At 50.0% G+C, this 18553-nt stretch overlaps 1 protein-coding gene across 2 annotated transcripts in view; it reads left to right on the forward strand.

The window, feature by feature from the left end:
• The window catches only part of ARMH3 (armadillo like helical domain containing 3), a 1518639-nt gene that overhangs the window by 512254 nt on the left and 987832 nt on the right, over positions 1-18553 (forward strand). For both annotated transcript variants that reach the window (XM_069611618.1, XM_069611619.1), the window contains one exon: positions 931-991. In XM_069611618.1, the coding sequence (XP_069467719.1) occupies positions 931-991 (61 nt within the window). The remainder of the gene's footprint in view (positions 1-930; positions 992-18553) is intronic.

Consider the following 18553-nt stretch of genomic DNA (forward strand, 5'->3'; position numbering starts at 1 on the left):
AGTGAGTTGAGAAGGGAGTTCCCCATCAGAATGGGAGTTCTTGTCCCCATGAGGATGGTGGAGTCTCTTCTGGTGAGGTCCCACTTGCCTCTTCTCCTAGGGATAAGTGAATGAATCCCACGATTCGTAACAAACAGAGAACGATTGTTAATTGGAAGGCATCCAGACAAGCACCTACATCATTATTTTGTAGCATATGGAACCACTTCCAGTAGAAGTAGGGCCAGGATAGGCATTTTTTTTCTGTAATTAATTAAAAACGGTTACAAACATGTCTTCGTCTCCGTCTCCTATGTCTGACTTGCCACAGCACATAGAGGCATCAGGCGGAGCCAAAACGTTGCTGCACTGTGCCCCCTGATGGTGGAAAGGCTTCCAAAGAATAGCTGTGCTGCGAAGAAAATATTATAGATCAGAAATCCGTGGGAGGAGCATCCATCTGAAAGAACATTACCACGAGGCAAGTAATTTGTTCCTTTATGACTGTTTTAGACATTGGGTTTTGCTAGACCAGTTTCTCTGTGGTTACTGAATATCTCCCCGAAATGTTTCTTTGGCCGAAAGCCATGTTTAAAGGAACACTACCTTTATGTAATGCCAATTTAGGAACTGTTACATGGAATCGTTGAAACTAAAAAAACGTGCATTCTGCATTGACAGTGTACATAAGGACAGTTCCTAGTGCATTAATTCTTGGGTGAAAAAGTGATAAAGGAAATCAAAGTGTGTGCACGGTATCATAAAGAACGTTTAATTATCTACTGCATGTAATAATCAATTTTCCTGCACACATCCTAACCCCAGTTTTAGATTACTGGCTGATTAAAAAATAATCTCTGACAAGATCACATGCTAACTAAAACCTGTTTGAAGAGTACTCATGTCCTTGTTTGCATCTACTTAAAGCTTGCTCTCCTTATTTGTCCTCAGGCAGTACAGAGATAAAGAGGAGGAAAATCAAACTGGCTTTCTTTCAGCATTGACCAATATGGTAAGGCACATCTGTTATCAGCTTTATTGGAACCTCACTTTACATAGTAATTTAATATCTTCTAAATCTGTTGGTCTTTTTATTTTAACTTTTGCCTGCTGCACATTACCGTCATGCTTTTTTTCTAAAGACTACAAAGCAGGCCTGCTTTATCCACTGTAAGCAGGGAGGCTATCTCCGGGACAATGTGCTTGCCTAGCACACAATGCCATTCAACCTGGGTTCAATCCCTGCTCAAGCGCTTAGAAGCTGCTACATAAATAACCAATAGTCACATATTTCCTCGTGGTGCTTTATCAGCAGATTTCAGTATTTCTGGATATTGTTGGGGTACCGGATTCTAATGAAGTACTATAAATATAAACTGACAGTTTTGTGTGATTGTCTATATACATTTGGGTAAATAGTAGCATTCCGAAAAGCTAAATATTGGAGGCAGCAAGGTTAATCACCTCTGCCTTTTTTAGCTCCCATTTTTAGTGCATATTATGTCAAGTGATCCTGCCTTCTTATCTTTGTATACTGTTAACCAGCTATCAGCAGTCTCTTCTTTGTACCCGCACATATTGTCTTAAGCTTGCCTCTGCAGCCTCCTATGTTGTCACCTTCTTTTCATGTTCTCTTTACGCTGAAATGTGCTCATCCCTTATATATTATTAATTGGGTTGATACATTTGAGTTATGCTTGAATGGCTCTCCGTCCCCTCCTTTGTATCCATCTTTAAGTAGACGGGTGTTTCCACCATTCACTAATTCATTATGCCTCACCTCCTCAAGCCTACACACTTTTCATATGCCTTTTGACAATGCAGTCATGAATCAAACACATTGGCATCATTTAAATGGAACAAGTATGTGTGAGCATGTATTAAATCCCAGTACCTTGTGGATCTTAGTTCCTTACCTATGGTATTTTTACATCTAAATGCCTTTGCTCCATTCATAACAACAGCATCTCCTAAAGTCCTGAATGAAACTGTGCAAAAGTGCAATCCTGACTGTTGCAAGCTGCATCACGTATTTCCATTGGTTTTTGTTTACCGATGTGGTCTGAAATTATAATATTGTCTGTTTTCCTCGAATTGCGGCCACGCAGTCGGTGCCATTTTTCAGTGGTTTAAGTGCGTGTGATTCTGTTTTTCTTGTGTGCTTTTTTTCTGTGCTTGTCAATTTCTTCTCGTAAATAAATATCTGTTTCTTGTTGCATATGCTCATTTCTGAGTAGTGTAAATCCTGCAACAGTCTGATCGCAGTGTCAGATTGTGCCTCTTCCACTCTTACTTCTTCCCCACAGGCTTCTTACACTGCCTTTGACCCTTGCATCCTCTTTTAATTTGCTTGTCCGGTTCACAATTTGCCTGCCAATCTCTCCTGAATTATCTAGCAAACAATAACCTTCTTAATCGTCTTGAGAAAAACATGCCAAGAGCTCTTAAATCTTCTGATCCTCCATGAATGTGTCACTTCCACCTTCTTTCGCAGAGATAAGGTGGTCATGGTACCAGCCTTACCTATTTCCTGTATGATAAGACTGAGCCCATTCTGTGCAAACTCTGAGGCAGAAACAGCTTTTGGTGTTGAGGGTTCGGCTCCTTCGGTTCCCCACTTTACAAATGATTCCAGGTAAATGAAGGCTGTTGATCGTCATTTTTTTTATTTGAGGCACATAAAAATGTTCCCGGAAACAGTGCTTCTCCAGCATGGGGTCTGGCATGGATTCACATGCTCATGAATATTCCCCGTCGTCAGGCTGGGAATCCTCGGTAAAGAAAAAACCAGTATCAGTTTCGTTTCTGATCTGTCTTTCGTAGTAATAACCAATCACTGGTCTCTGCGTCATACTGACCACAGCCAATGACTGCCCTCTACCTAAGCACCGCCTCTGGCAGCCATCTTCAGATTTTTACCGCACGTTCATGTGTTGGGATCCTCGTGCTATTGCTCTCGAGCGTTAGTGCTATTTTTCGCGCTTTTTCACAAAAAACTTCGATTCTTTCGGTCAAAAGAGCCTCAAGCTCCACCGATCCTACATCCGATCAACGGGGACCCGTGTCGGATTCATCTGTGCCCCTCAAGGGTGAAGATTTCGTCGAGCTACGCTTCGGAGGACTCCAGAAGCTTCTCAGGCCCGGTCTCGGAGATGGCCCAGGAGAAGGGAAGCTCGACGCCCGGAAAGCTGTTCAGGGTCTGCCCTGGATGCCAGCTGCAGAACGTCTTCAAGGAGGACGAACACTCTTTCTGCCTTTACTGCCTTCATGAGGACAAGACGCACGTGGAGAAGGACTGTGCGTTTTGCGGCAACATGTCGGAACGGACCATGAAGGACCGCCATCAACGTCTCGCCAACTGGCTGGAGGGTAAGAGCCCGTCTGGCGAGAAGAAGAAGAAATCCGAGCGGTCTTCTAAGACCTTTGAGGGCGCCCCGGCGACGGGGGCCCAACATAAGGCCAAGCACCGCGAGTCCGCTGGCACCGGGAGCGCCGAACGGTCGGGCTCTACGGGCGCCAGGCAGGGCGCACCCTCCCCGGCACCATCAACCACGAGCCAACGCTCTGGGTCGGGTAAGAGGAAGGCCGAGCACCCGGCGAAGCTCCTGGAGAGGCCCCGGTCGAGCTCTAAGGCAGAGGAGGAGCGTGGCAGTGCCCCCTCCCTCAAGGATAAGGCGGTGAGCGCACCTAAGGTGGTGAAGGCCTTGATCCATCCGACCAAGCCCTCTATCGAAACGGTCGCGGCGGCCCTGGCTCAGCCTGTGGTGGCTACACCAGTGGTGGCGACCTCAGGGCCCAGAATCTCCCTGCCTCCGCGGAGGGAGTCTTCCTTTGTGCCCATCGATAGGACCCCCGTGAAACCCTCCGTGGGGAAGAAGAAGGGGGGGCAGGGCGTCGTCGTAGATTCGGCCTCAACCTCAGAAGAGGAGCTGATCGAGGTCTTAAGCCACGGCCTAGGCGTGGAAGAAGGCCAGCCCGTCGGAATGGACCCCGACGCAGGTGACGACGACGACATCGTCGAGGATACCGACGGGGCCCCTGCTCGCCCGTCGGATTCCCCTCTGCCAGCGCCGCAAGACAACTCGGCGGCCATTTTGTTGGCCATACAGTCCTTATGCTCCGAGATAAGGACGAGGCTACCGTTACCGACGGAGGAACCTCTCCCGTCGGGGGATCCAGAACCGGGACCTTCTGGTGTTCCCCCTACCAAGAAAAGAAGGATCCATCCACCACCTCCTTTTCAACCGTCGCGCCCCGTCCAGCCCTCCTCCCCGTCCACCCGAGGGGATGATACGGGGACTGACACGGCAGCGACGGGTACGGACGACGAGGCATACGACGAGGATTTTCCGTCGTCGCCTCCCACCAGGGCTTCTCCGCCCGACGAGATCGGATCTTTCCACTCCATGATCTCCAGGGCTTCCGAGCTTTTCCAACTCTGCCCTGAGGAGAAGAAAAAGGAAGGCTTCCTTTATCAGCGGCGCGAGGCCAAGAGGAAGACGGTCCTCGCAGTGCCTCTGTTGGACGACATTTGGGATGAGGGCCTTTCCCTCCTCAAGAACCCTTCCACGACGCCAGCTAGAAGAGACCGGTACGAGAAAAAGTACCGGGTCCCGGACACGGCCCCCCTATGCCTCCGGGCGCAGCCTACCCCGGACTCCGTCGTCTCCGCGGCAGCCAGGAAGAAAGCGGGGGGGGTGCGGCCTCCACATCGACTTCCCCGCCGGACGGCGAGGGAAAGAAATTGGATGCTATGGGACGTAGAGTCATCTCGTCGGCAGCGACGACGATTAAAGCGGCCAACGCCTTGGCTATCGTGGCCCGCTACGACAGGGAGCTCTGGTACAAGATAGCTCCCCTGCTGGATTTTCTGCCGGACGACAAGAGGGCGGAGGCCCTTGAGATCCTGCAGGAAGGTGAGGTGGCGTCGGACCACGCCATCACCGTGGCGACGGACATCGCCGACACTGGGTTCCGCCAGCTGGGCAACGGCGTTTGCCTTCGACGTCGTGGATGGCTCAAAGCTACGGACTTTCGGCAGGACGTCCAGACCAGAGTCCTGGACATGCCCTTCGACGGGAGCAACCTGTTTGGGAAGACAGTGGACGATTCCCTTCAGGCCATCAAGGCGGATACTGAGACGGCCAGGGCCCTTGGAGTCCTGCAGCAACGACGAACGCCCTTTCGGAGCGGCGGAGGCAAGGGCGCCTCCAAAGGTTCCGGCGGCGGTTTCGCTTCCTACCGTCAAGCGGCCCGCTCGTCGTCGCAAGAGGCCTACAGAGGACGAGGCAAGTCTAGCGGACCCCGCCGTCGTCGCCAAGGAGGTCAAGGCGGCAAGGCCGCGTCCAAGCAGGATTGAACCGGCCGTGGGGTCGGGCCCCCACCGAAGCACCCCGGTGGGAGGCCGGCTGGTGGGCTTCGTCAGCGTGTGGGAGTCCATCTCCACCGACCGTTGGGTGCTGGACGCCCTGGCCCGGGGCCACGCGCTCGAGTTTCAAAGAAGGTGCCCGCGCGTCCCCCCCGTGGCCAGGAAAGAACTTCACGTCCCTCAACTTCTCCTGGAGGTAAAGGCGATGCTCAGAAAGGGCGCCATCGAACTCGTCCCAAAGAGGCTTCGGGGCTCCGGAGTCTACTCGCGATACTTCCTCGTGAAGAAGAAGACGGGAGGATGGCGCCCCATCCTAGACCTGCGACGTCTGAACAAGTTCATCAAGGCGCAGAAGTTCCGGATGGTCACCCTCCAGCACGTCCTGGGTCAGCTGGAGGAAGGAGACTTCCTATCGTCGTTGGATTTGGAGGATGCCTACTTCCACATTCCCATCCTAAAGGGGCACCGAAAATTCCTCAGATTCGTGGTCCAAGGGCGTCATTACCAGTTCAAAGCCCTTCCCTTCGGACTACGGTCGGCACCCAGGGTATTCACCAAGTGCCTCGCACCGGTGGCGGCGCAGCTGCGCCGCGAGGGGATTCACGTCTACCCCTACCTGGACGACTGGCTCATCCGCGCCAAGACGAGGGAGCTCGCCGTGGTCCACACGGCAAGGACCGTCCAACTCCTCACGGACCTGGGATTCTCCGTGAACTACGCCAAATCCCACCTGGTGCCCGCGCAAGTCGCACTGTTTCTGGGAGCGAGGCTCGACACAGTGTCCCTTCTGGCCTCCCCGTCGGAGGAGAGGACCAGGACCATCTTGGGCAAGGTGCAACGGATGTTGGTGGCCGACGCGGCCAAGGTGAGGTCCATCAAGTCCCTCCTCGGGATGATGTCTTCCTGCATCTACCTCATTCCCATGTGCAGGCTCCGGATGCGCCCGTTGCAAGAATTCCTGGATGCGCGCTGGATCCAGACGACGGGCAGCTTCGAGGAAAGGATCAAGCTCGACGAGAGTTTCCGACGAGCGATACGGTGGTGGGGCACCCGCGCGCATCTGACGGCGGGCATGGACTTCCAGACCCCAGCCCACCAGGAGACTGTGACCACGGATGCCTCCCTGGAAGGGTGGGGAGCGCACACCGAAAATCTGCACGCAAGAGGACTCTGGCTCCCGACGGAGAAGTCCCTGCATATCAACGTCCTGGAGCTCCGTGCAGTGTTTTGGGCCCTCAGGTCCTTCCTTCCGTCCCTCAAGGGCAAGGTGGTGAGGATCTTCACCGACAACACCACCACCATGTTTTAAATCAGGAAACAGGGCGGAACCAGGTCCCCAGCGCTGTCCAAGGAGGCGCAGGACCTGTGGCATTGGGCCGTCGCCCAAGGGATTTTTCTGGTGCCGTTTCTTCTGGCAGGGATAAAAAACACCATCGCCGACTCACTCAGCAGGGAGCTGCGCTCGTGCCACGAGTGGGAACTACGGCAGGATCTGGTGGATCGCCTCTTCCGACGGTGGGGCACACCCCAGATCGACCTGTTCGCGACAGCGACGAACACCAAGTGCCGGAGGTTCGCCAGCAGGTTTCCCCAGACGAGGAGCATGGGTGATGCTTTCTCGTTCCCCTGGGAGGGCCTGTTCCTCTACGCGTTCCCTCCCTTGCCTCTGCTAATCCGGCTCGTCAACCAGCTCAAGAGGTCACGGTGCAGGATGATCCTCGTCGCACCTGCGTGGCCGAGGCAGATATGGTTCCCGGACCTTCTGGACTTGTCAGCGTCCCCGCCGATCAAGCTGCCGGCGGACGCGGATCTACTCTCCAGGGAAGGAGGCGCCATCCTCCACCACGACCCGAAGTCGCTGAACTTGCAGGCCTGGCTCCTGCAGCGCTAGAGTTTGGAGGATACGACATACCGGCCGATTGCAGAGAGGTTCTTGCAAAGGCCAGGGCGTCCTCGACTCTTAAATGCTACGGACACAAATGGAAGAGGTTCTCTGTCTGGTGCCACGCACAGAAGATTAACCCTCTACGGATTACGGCTCCCCAAGTACTGCCGTACCTGCTGACGCTGGCCAAAGCTGGTCTGGCACACGCGTCCATCAAGATTCATCTTGCTGCGATCTCCCGATACACCAGAACCACGGGGCGGACGTCCTTGTGGTCTCATCGTCTGGTGAAGGAGTTCATGAAGGGACTGTTCAGATCGTTCCCGCCGGTGAAGGCTCCGGCCCCGGCGTGGGAGCTCAACGTGGTGCTGACCAAGCTCATGGGACCTCCGTTCGAGCCTCTGCACTCGGCCCTGTTGAAGTTTCTATCGTGGAAAACAGCTTTTCTTGTGGCCATCACCTCCGCACGACGAGTGGGAGAGATCCAGGCCCTTTCCTGCAAGGCCCCGTACTTGACTTTCCACGACACGAGGGTAGTGCTCAGGACGCACCCCTCCTTCATGCCCAAGGTACCGTCGGACTTCCATCTCAACGAACCCTTGGTGTTACCTGTGTTCTTCCCGTCGCCTTCGTCGCCGGCTGAGAGGACTTTGCACTCGCTGGATGTAGCTAGAGCGCTGAAGTTCTACGTGGACCGCACGAAGGGTTTTCGGAAGACGTCACAACTCTTTGTGAACTTTGGACCTGTCAATCAGGGGAAGGCTCCCTCGAAGGCTTCCATCTCCAGATGGCTCTCCGGCTGTATCATGTGCTGTCACCGGTTGGCAAACCGACCGCTGCCTGGCCGTCCGAGAGCCCATTCCACCAGAGCGATCGCAGCTACCACGGCGTTCCTATCTGGTGTGCCCCTGCTGGACATATGCAGGGCTGCTACGTGGAGGTCGACGCACACCTTCACGAAATTCTACTGCGTCGACCGGGATTCCAGGGAGGAGTCCAGGGTCGGCCAAGCAGTGCTGCGCAACCTGTTCGCCTGAGGTGAGCCTGGTGAGGAGGTAAGATGCTTAATGTTGAGTTGATGTGATGCTTAATGTTGAGCCTTTGCCACCTCCCGTGGTTGTGCATGTGTGTACTGCTATGTATTCTTTATTCATGAGCATGTGAATCCATGCCAGACCCCATGCTGGAGAAGGAACAAGTTACTTACCTGTAACTGTTGTTCTCCAGCATGGGTCTGGCATGGATTCACATGCGAACCCTCCCGCCTACCCCTCTGCGGCTCTTCACTTGGTCATACTGCCACTTCACGTGCTTCCAAATCTGAAGATGGCTGCCAGAGGCGGTGCTTAGGTAGAGGGCAGTCATTGGCTGTGGTCAGTATGACGCAGAGACCAGTGATTGGTTATTACTACGAAAGACAGATCAGAAACGAAACTGATACTGGTTTTTTCTTTACCGAGGATTCCCAGCCTGACGACGGGGAATATTCATGAGCATGTGAATCCATGCCAGACCCATGCTGGAGAACAACAGTTACAGGTAAGTAACTTGTTCCTTGTGGCTGAGTGAAGCAAGGGAGCCACAACCAATATAAGAGGGATAGAGGGTGTCTGAGTTCTCCCACGGAGAAAACATTTCAATTTCCAGTGAAAACACCTGCCAGTGAGTGCTTCATCCTACCCTCTCCCTTTTATTTTTCCCCCGTCTCTCCCCATGTCTAGCCTCCATCCCCTTGCTCGCTCCTTTCCACCTATTTATTTAATTATTCCCCACCCGCTCTCTCCAGCATGATTTATTTACTTAATTTCCCTGTCCTCTCGGTTTTGCCAGCCTTTTTTCTTTGTTTATTTTGTAAGAATCCCTTGATTCCTTATCCCACCTCCCTCCACTTCCTCTGCCTGCCCAGACCTCTGCAAATTGGCTTGAACAGATCATGTGGCTGGAGCAACCGATTTTAGAAACATCCCCATGGCAGCCTTGCCGGGGCAGCGGGCTAAGTGGGAAACTGCCATCGCCTGTGTGCTATTGGACGCCTGACAAAACATCCTACAGCAAGGTAAGGCGGTACGGGTGGTGAGCACGGCCATTACCTTGCTCAATTAAAACCCTGCCACTTCTTCACAAATACCATCAAATCAGAACATAGTGTATATTACCTGCTGCGCTCCTTATATAGTCTGATAAATGTATATTGGGAGTTTACAAAGTGTTGCACATACATGTATTTGCGGGGGCAGGAAATGTTGTGCACTTTGGGGGACTGAAAATATGGTGCACCTAGATGTATTTGGGGGCCGGAGATTTGTTGGCTTCCCAGTCTCTGAATTTCTTCATTTCCCTACGCTTTCTGTTTGGGTCGGGTGGTCCATTTGCACATGTGGAACTGTGAAGGCTAGCACAGGTATTGCACTTGGAAGGATTTGTGTAGGTTAACAGATGTAGTGCACAAGAAGAACTTTGAAGGCCATCTTACGTACTACTCTTAGAAGAATTTGGGAAGGTTAGAACATGTATTACAGTAAGAAGAAATTTCTCAGGGTAGCATATGTTTTGTACTTAGAAGAAATTGTGCAGGTTAGCACATGCATTACACTTGATGACCTGTGAAGGTTAGCCCATTGTTAGGCATAAACCTGTGCAGTTCCCTTAGGGACCACTGCAAAAGATTTAAGACTACAGGTGTTGGCAGTAAACCCACTTGGTAGCAGTCCGTACCAGCCAGATTTACCTGGTAGCTGTGGCTGAGCAATCAGACTTCCCTCAAGAAGAGTTAGGCAGTATGCAAAGTATACTCAATAGGCACTCGGATACAATAATACAAGCAAACACTGACCAGAGCTTTGGTATCAAAGTATATAATTATTTATTTAAAAACACACAGTTGAAACACTCCAGCACTCTTATTGTAAAATATTCTAAACACAGTTACTATTATGATATATACACCCCTTTTTCCCTATTAGAAAATCAAGTAAAACACCACTTTTTTCATACAGAGGTGAGCGCTTAACTCGATTGCACTCTAATAAGTTTGTGAGAAAGGGAGGGAAAAAGACAGAATAGGAAGAGGTACACCACTCTACAATTCCAGAACACTGTTAGCAAGGCAGAGAGCAAAAAGTCACTGGTGAGTCAAAGTCCAAAGGCTGGGCCCACTCTTAGAGAGAGCAGAGCACAAATGCGCCCAAGATCACAGTTACACTAGGCTTAGAAAGTCTTGCAGAGGGTTCAAACAAGCGTTGTGAGAGGCTTAGAAAAGTTTAGCCAAGGTGTCCCAGGCTAACCCAGGTTCGAAAGCCGGGGGCTAAATCTACCCCGTACAGTCGGTAGCAAGGGAAGCCAGGCGGGACACAGTACCTTAAGTGGGAAGGATCCTCCAGCGGTGGCAGTTGTTCCTGGTAGTGGGTGCAAGTTGCGTCGTCGTCCAGGGGAAGAGAAGATCTCGACTTGGAGGAAAGATGAAGGTCGTTGCACTACCAGGGCAGAAACCAGCCGCGGAGTTTTCCGGTTAAAGGTGGTACCTTTGTCTCGCGGTTGTGGTAAAACGTGGTATCCCGGTTGCCGGGGTGCTTGGCATGGGCAAGGCGGCCACGAGATACGTCGGGAAAGCGAAAAGGCGGTGAAACTGGTTATCCCCACCAGTCAAAGGAAGAAGACTCTCCGGCGGGAGATCTCCTCTATCGTTGGGAAAAGTGGTGAGGCAGTCCAGCAGGGCTCCACCGGTGGTGGTGTTGTGGCAGGTCGGCTCAGCTTCTCCCTCGTTGGATTCTTAGGTCCTGTGGCGACTTCTGAAGTTCCAGTCCCCAAAGCCCTGCTTTTATGCAGCAAACCCCCATTCACTCAGCCTAGCTGTCACTCAAACATGCTAAGTGGTGAGCTGGCCGGCTCACCATTTGGGCCAATCCGGACGGAGTGCGACTTGAGTTGCCTAGGCAACTCAGTCCAGGGTGCCTAAATTCCCCTCCACCCCTCCTAAGTACCCCAGACTCAGTGGCACCACTTTGGAGGGCTTCTGTGGAGAAGCCCGCCAAAAAGTGGAACAAAGGGCTCGACTTGGGTTGGAGTCACAGAAGAGAACACAAACGCCATTTTAGAATCAAGTTTTGGCAAAAAATACCAACCAGAGAATTAATATTAATTAAATAAACCAGCGGCATGTTCGAGGTTACCGTAAATAATTAAATAAAGGTAGTAGCCTAAAACAATGGGAAATCCCATAGGAAAATATTTGCGGTTGAATATAAAAAGTAGTATCCACTGCCACCAGCCAAAACTTGATCAGGGGGGACGGAGACGTGCCCCCTCGACTAACAGACCCCGGGGCAAGTGAATTGCCCCAGCCAGTACGTCCACAATATGATGGTTTGTACTGGTTCTGTTCAGAATTTAAGACTAGTAAAGTCAATGGTGACTTTACATGCCCTGGGAGACAGTAGTCAGTCCCAGGGTATGGAGTCTATACTGGGGGGTCACTATGACACCCCTGTGTCACTGCACTGAGGGTGCTGTGTAACACACATCACAAAAACACATGAAGCCCTATGGGGTAAAAGACCCCATAGCCCAATAAACACATCTAGATTCAAAGAAACACACTGAAATCATGTCCAAGAGTGAGGGTAAAATAGTCTCACTCTTGGCAGGAGAAAAAAATAAACCCCAAAAATCCAGCAAAGCTGCTGGGGGACTCACTAGGTTAGGAAATCCAGCCTAAACAGAGAATTCTCCCTAACACCCATATATTGCCATTAGAGGTATTTGAGGGTGGGTAGTGTGTTACACTTAAATGGACTTATGATGGTAACCTCTCTATTGCACTTAGAAGATTTATAAGTTAGACATTGTAACAAATAGAAGATGTATGCAAGTATCCTTGATATGGCATTTAGGAGATGCCTGATGGTAGCATATGATAGAACTTTGAAGATATATAGTAAGACTACAAGGAGAGAATCATATGATCTGTAAATCTTATGGTAACCTGTATGTAACGCCTAGAAGATGAACTAGGACAGCCAATCTATTGTGCTTAGAAGACCTTGAGGTAGCTTGTCTATAGAGCCTAGAAGAGTCTGAGGGTAGCTTGTCTTTTCACAAAGACCATCTATTCACACAGACGATCTATTCACACAGCGACATCAAAGAAATAGCTCCATCTGAGCTCAAGGTACGAATAAATGTACCACGTCGGTGGACATCCGCCGCAGGCATGGCTGTCCATTCACACACATTAGAATGCAGTAACGACCTATGCCAAAATTCGGGGTAGCTGGGCACTTAACGTTTTTTTGCCACCATACACCAGACTTGGCCTCAACACCTCTGCCAGTAGAATTCAGAGACAACCTATGACAAAAATTCAGTCTTGCTGGACACATAATGAGTCTCTTGCAATCGCGCACTTTTGTGACCTACCTCCGCACGCATCCAGGTGCCTGACCTCTTTGGTTGCTTACTGGAGCCTAGCCAGCCCACCTAATTCCTAACATTGGCCAAATGCACCCACGCATTCTAAGCCTTTTCTGAGAATTTTCACATACCTGGACTTCAGTCACTGAAGGGTTCCCACCGCAAAGCGCGTTGAGACCATACTAACCTGAAAAGGCGCTATATAAATGACTACTACTACTACATTGTGCATTTTACACCAAAATATTTGAGAAAAACTGGGTAAAAAGTCATACAATTTAAGGTATTTTCTGTAGGGTAACACATGAAAGAAATCCAATAGACGGATGCCAGGTCACATGCTCGTGATGCCAGTTTACAAAGAGTATGCTACCATAACCCTGTAAAATGCGTTCATTCTGCTGGTGCCCACATATATGGTAGTACTGCTACTTTAAAACTCTTCCATGATCGTGCCGATAATATATGCCAGGGTGCCACTGTAATAATTTTCATGGCGCCCAAATCGCACTCATGGTGCCAGGATGGGCCCTCAAAATCATGGCACTATCCCTACCCACCAAAAACGCATTCATGTACCCCCCCAACACACATGCACGTGCTCACTCACATGCATTCATTCACACACATTGCATTCACAACACACACACTGTTTCATTTGTTCTTTTTATGAAAGTACCTTTTCTAGTGCAGGGCATCATGCCAGTGTCTTCGCTCCATCCGGACCAAATGTCTCTCTGGCAGCAGCAACAGAGAAGGCTGCATGATGATCAGCGTACAAAAATGACAATGGCGCCTACTGCCAGGAGCTCTTATGCCAAAGACGGTCTGGCTTCTGGGAAGGGGACGGATGCAGGCAGGCAGGGCTCGGCGTGGGTGTGCCTTTGACACTACGCTGCTGTATTTTATTATATTTTCAGTGTGCTGCTAGCACATCTCAGAATGATTGACACTTATTGAAGAGCACAAGGCCCAAGGAATGCAGGGCCTGCATACAGTACATTATTTTGGGCAAAATGTGCAGGAACTTTGCATGTGTGTTTGCAAACCGCAGTGCAAGTGCTGAAGTGATGGGCTTGTGGAAGGTGGAGTGGGAGGGGTGTACTGGGACATTTGGACAGGCCCCATCATCCCCTAATTCTGCCCCCTCAACTTCCCCACTGCCAGCTCCCATATCCAGCATATCACAAAAGTCTCCCGGGACTGTCTGAGGCTTTCTCACCAGACATTGCATCTCTTGCCAAAAAAGGACGACGATCAAGTGGTAACACTTTGCTTTTGTCTTCCATCCCTCCACACTAGTGTCACTGCTCAAAAACATTCCTTCTGCGTGTGTGGGTGTTGGTGTTCTCCTTCTTCCCTATTCATGGGTTCTCTCTTGATGCTACAGGCTTTGGTATAGGACATCTGGGGGCTGGCGTTTCAGGGTATCCCACGTTGTTTTGGTGGTTTCTGAATGTCCTCCTTACAGTTCTTTGGCTTCTGAATTTCTCACTCTGCCATTAAGCGGGTCACTGTTCAAAAGAATCCTCCTTCAGAGTCGGCAGGATTTTCCCCTGCAGGTCTAGTGGTAGTTTTCTTTCTCTTAGGGAACTGAAAGTCTGCTCAAGTCATGGTGAATATGAAACACTGAGTCAATCTCGGCTGTCCGGATCTTGACAGAAACACTTCAGGACATTGTCTACCTTTTACATGTCTTTTTAAAGACTCCTTTAATCTGCTGCTTGATCTTTTAGCATTTTCCAGTATTTGCTAAATGGAACTAGAACAAGAAGCGACAGACTGAATGTTTGCGGATTATATATGCTTGAAATGTATTTTCATATGAAACCCAGAAGATTGTTACCACATTGTAAACTGGGTGATAACATATAGCCCAGTTGCAGTTGAATAGGTCCCTGCTGAGTTGTATTCCGTTAAGATGGAATGATGAGCTAGCATCTTCCGTCAGTTACATCTACTCTATTTAATGAAATCAATCAAATACCAACGTAATTTATTTGGGTGTCTTGTAAAGTGTTCACATGTCATAATTGTGGCCATTTTGTAGTCGTGGGAGTTGGATAAATGTTAATGTTCTGGTCAGAAGAATAGGGCGGTGCATAAGTCAGCAAATAGGTGTTGCATCATTTAAGGCCACAAGCACCCATTCATGCTTTTTGGTATAAATGTTCTATGCGGATTCCTTTTGAAATGTTAAGGCGAGGTAACAAGTACTCAGCTAGGGGCTGAACCCCATTTTCAGTTTAAAGGAGATCTTTCTCGACCAAACAGTATACTCTTTGTATTACGTCACTATTTAAAGTATTACATTACATATACCATTATAAATCAGAGATCCATGTTCTAATATGTATGATTAAGCAGCACCTTACCAACACTATGTCAGTGTTTTCATTATCATATTTTTATATAGGGCTCTGGCTTGACACGCATGACGACAAGAATGGGAACAATGTTATCAAAGATATCTCTTATAAAAACTACTCAAATCGTCAAGTTAAAGTTAAGTTAATGAATTTCAGTTTCATAACATTATGTCTGGAATACAGTGCCATAGTGGTTAGTTATATAAGTCCAGAAAGGAATACCAATATCTTTGGTGCTGTATCTGTCTCCTTTGAGTTGGCAAGATATTCTTTCAATTGCAGGCAAGTTACACATTTCAGACAACCAAGACTTAATTATCGACCTGAGCGGAGAGTTCCAATTTCGCAAGATTATCATTTTTGCATTGAAGTTGCTCGTGATCAGCCATGCTTTTTTACCATAGTTAAGGTTTGCAAAATTGTATATATCATTGAATAAAATGTCATATCCAATCATGTCTCTAATCTAATAGTTAGAAATAGTCTGTCATCTAGATTGTCCTGCCCCACGCCTTCATGCACTACAAAAGCATGTTTTACTGTATTGATTACATCTCCAGGAAGTTTTAATAGGGTTGAAATGTCGTTTGTCAAAAGAGCAATGGGATCTTGATCTAATTGATTGCTAAAATTAGTCCTCCATACTTTAAACAGACTCCTTTTCAAAGATGTTTCTTAGAATTTCACATTGAGAACAGATATCAGATTGAGTTTTTATTTACGGAGTGGTAGATCTGGGCTGGTAGATTCTTTGGTTGTAAATAGCAGTGCAGCATAGATGATTTGTCCTTGGACCATTAACAAGGTTCAAACAATATGCTGCCGTTGTTGAGTTCAGATCTATTTTTGAAAGTTAGCTATGTCTGAATGAGGTAACGTTAATATCTTTACCGGTACCATATCACTATTGTGCTAATTTTTTATGTTTCTTTGTTTGATGAAAAACTATTTACTTTTGTTAGTAAGGAATTCATTCGGCAATTTAGGGGCTAGAAAACACGGCTGTGGTAGGTCAGAATCAGGAGACGGACAAGGTGACATTATGTCTGACTTTTCTTTATAATCACCCACAAACCTATTATTTCCTTAAATCTAGGAATCTTGGCACTACTCTACGAAGGAAATGAAAAAAAGAAAGGTGCTTGTCAGGAATTCTTTACAAAAAAATCTATCCCGAATCCTATGCTATTGTGAGACTATAACAGAAAGTACAATTAGATTCTTGCCCCTTTCAACTGAAGGGTTTCTGGCCCCACCCCTGGGGTGTCATTCTTAGGAGGCTACCTGCTGCTGGTGCACAGTCTAAGCCGGTAGGATAAGTATATCTTTGGCACAGTTTCAACGAGTCCACACATGTCTCTCACCCTACCTTCCCTCAACCTGCCTTGTGGTCTTGTCTCGCTCACCCCAGATAGGGGCCTCACTTCTCTCACCTGCCTTTGGGTTGCACTTCCTTCAACCCGGGTCTTGTCTCACATACCTGCATTGGGGTCTCCCTTCCCTCACCCCGCCTTGGTGTTTGGCTTCCTTCACCCCGCTTGGGGTTTTATCTCACCCTGCCTCAGGGTCTCCCTTCTCTCACTTCACCTTGGGTCTCCCTTCTCTCACCCCACCTTGAGTTTGTGCTTCCTCTTGTTGCACACACCCTGCCTCGCGCTCTCCCATCTCTCACTCCAGATTGGGGACCTCCCTCCCGTCCTTCTCCCCGGCTTGGGGTCTCATCGTGTCCTGCCTCCCCTCTTCCCCTGCTTCCATGGAGCAACCATGTACCTTTGATCTTGTTGCATTGCTGCTCAGCAGAGTCTCGGAGGTTGGCCCACTCAGCAGAGCTTCTCTGCTCCACAGGTCACTTTGGGAATGCCTTGCCCTACTGTCCCACTGACCTTCTGTGGGCCCCCAGTGCTGGCCTCTCTGCATGTTGGGTGGTGGGCGGGTTTGGCGGTTTGCTGCTACTTCCGGCCGGACAGTGCCAGCTTCTGCTCCAGCCAGGCTGGTGGCATTGTGCGGTCTCGGCCATGCCCGAAGCCCTGTGCCACGCATGTGCTCTGGCTTCTCCGCCACACCTCCCAGGAGGAGGGTCCCCTCCTGTTCCAACAGTGGTTGGTACTTTATCTTCCCTTGGGCCTTTCCACTGTGCTCAGCTGTGTGGAACCACAGGGTCAGAAACTACACCAGCCATCCTTACAGGTTGTTTCTTGTCATATAGGTTAATTCACATTTAGCCAACAAAGCTACTGTGTTCGAGGGGATTGTGTCCTCCGACGTATTCCACATCTATGACAGTAATTCCCAATGCTGTGCTGCTTCGGAAAATGTTTCAACGTCTGAGTCCTGCGTCAATGACGTCGATACGCTGTCCCTCGAGGGCCTCCGTCGAGCCGACCTCACCGGATGTTATAAGCAGGACGCACAATGCCTCCAGCCTCAGTTCCGTTTTTTCCGTGAACGTGTTTGCTTCGAAATCTCAGCGCGCATCAGTTCTTCGTACTTGGTTTTGTGAATCATGCCTTCGTCTTCTTCTACCCCGAGGTCGGGCTTCAAGAAGTGCTGCGACTGTGGTTCCAAGATGTCGCTTACGGACCCGCACAACGTCTGCCTGTGGTGCCCGGACCACTCCACCGATTACTGCGATGAATGCCAGTCTTTGACGTCGAAGAAGTTATCTGTAGGTAGGCTTTCCAAACACCAAAAGTCGAAAACCGCTGTTCTTTCGACCGACGATTCGAGGGGCGAATCTCCGCATCGGCGCAAGTCCCGGGGGTCTCGGTCCCTGAGTGGTTCCCGCCATTCCTCTGCCTCTTCTAGGCACTCTCGGAAGCGCCGTCACCAGTCGCCTTCCCCGTCCTCGTCCGAGGACTCCGCCAGACGGCGGGTTGCTTGTCCCAACAAGCATTCTTCACTGGCGGAATGGGACGCAATTTGCAAGGAGACGATGGCGATTCCAAATCGCAGCGCTCCGTTCCGTCCGCGTCTTTGAGAGAAGCCGGCAGGGAACGAGCTAGGGCCAACGCTCGTACGCCTTCGGGCTCGGGCGGTTGGCGCGATCATCGGGAGCCGTTGAGGTCCCGATCAGACAAGGTAAATCGCTCTAGCCATGCCTGTTCCAGGTCCCGGTCCTCGAGACCGTTGGAGTAGGTGAAGCCTTCTAAGAAGGCATCGGCGCCATGTCCGTCGAGGGGATCTCTCGAGGCTCCGCCTCCAAGGAATTCATCGACGCCATCGTCGCAGAGGCCATCAAAGGACACGCTCGTGGCTCCAGCCTCGAAGCCGTTGTCGAAGCCGTCTGCGCTTCGCTCGACGCCCTCGACACCTTTGAGGAGGCTTTATCGGAGGTGCCCCGGAGACCGGTGGAAACCCAGGGAAGGCCCTGAGTAAGTCAGTGAGGCCTGTGTTTGAGCCTTTTTCTGTACCCTCATTCAAGGATTTATTCCAGCCTTTGGATTACATCTCAGAGGTGGATGAAGGGTCAGATGTGAAGGGGTTTGTTCCTCCTGAGGTTCCTGATGACCTGTTATCGGGTCATAGCCAGATGGAAGACCTGCA

This window comes from Ambystoma mexicanum, chromosome 8, assembly GCF_040938575.1.
Source record: "Ambystoma mexicanum isolate Mex_15411 chromosome 8, UKY_AmexF1_1, whole genome shotgun sequence".
NCBI classification, from domain to species: Eukaryota; Metazoa; Chordata; class Amphibia; order Caudata; family Ambystomatidae; genus Ambystoma; species Ambystoma mexicanum.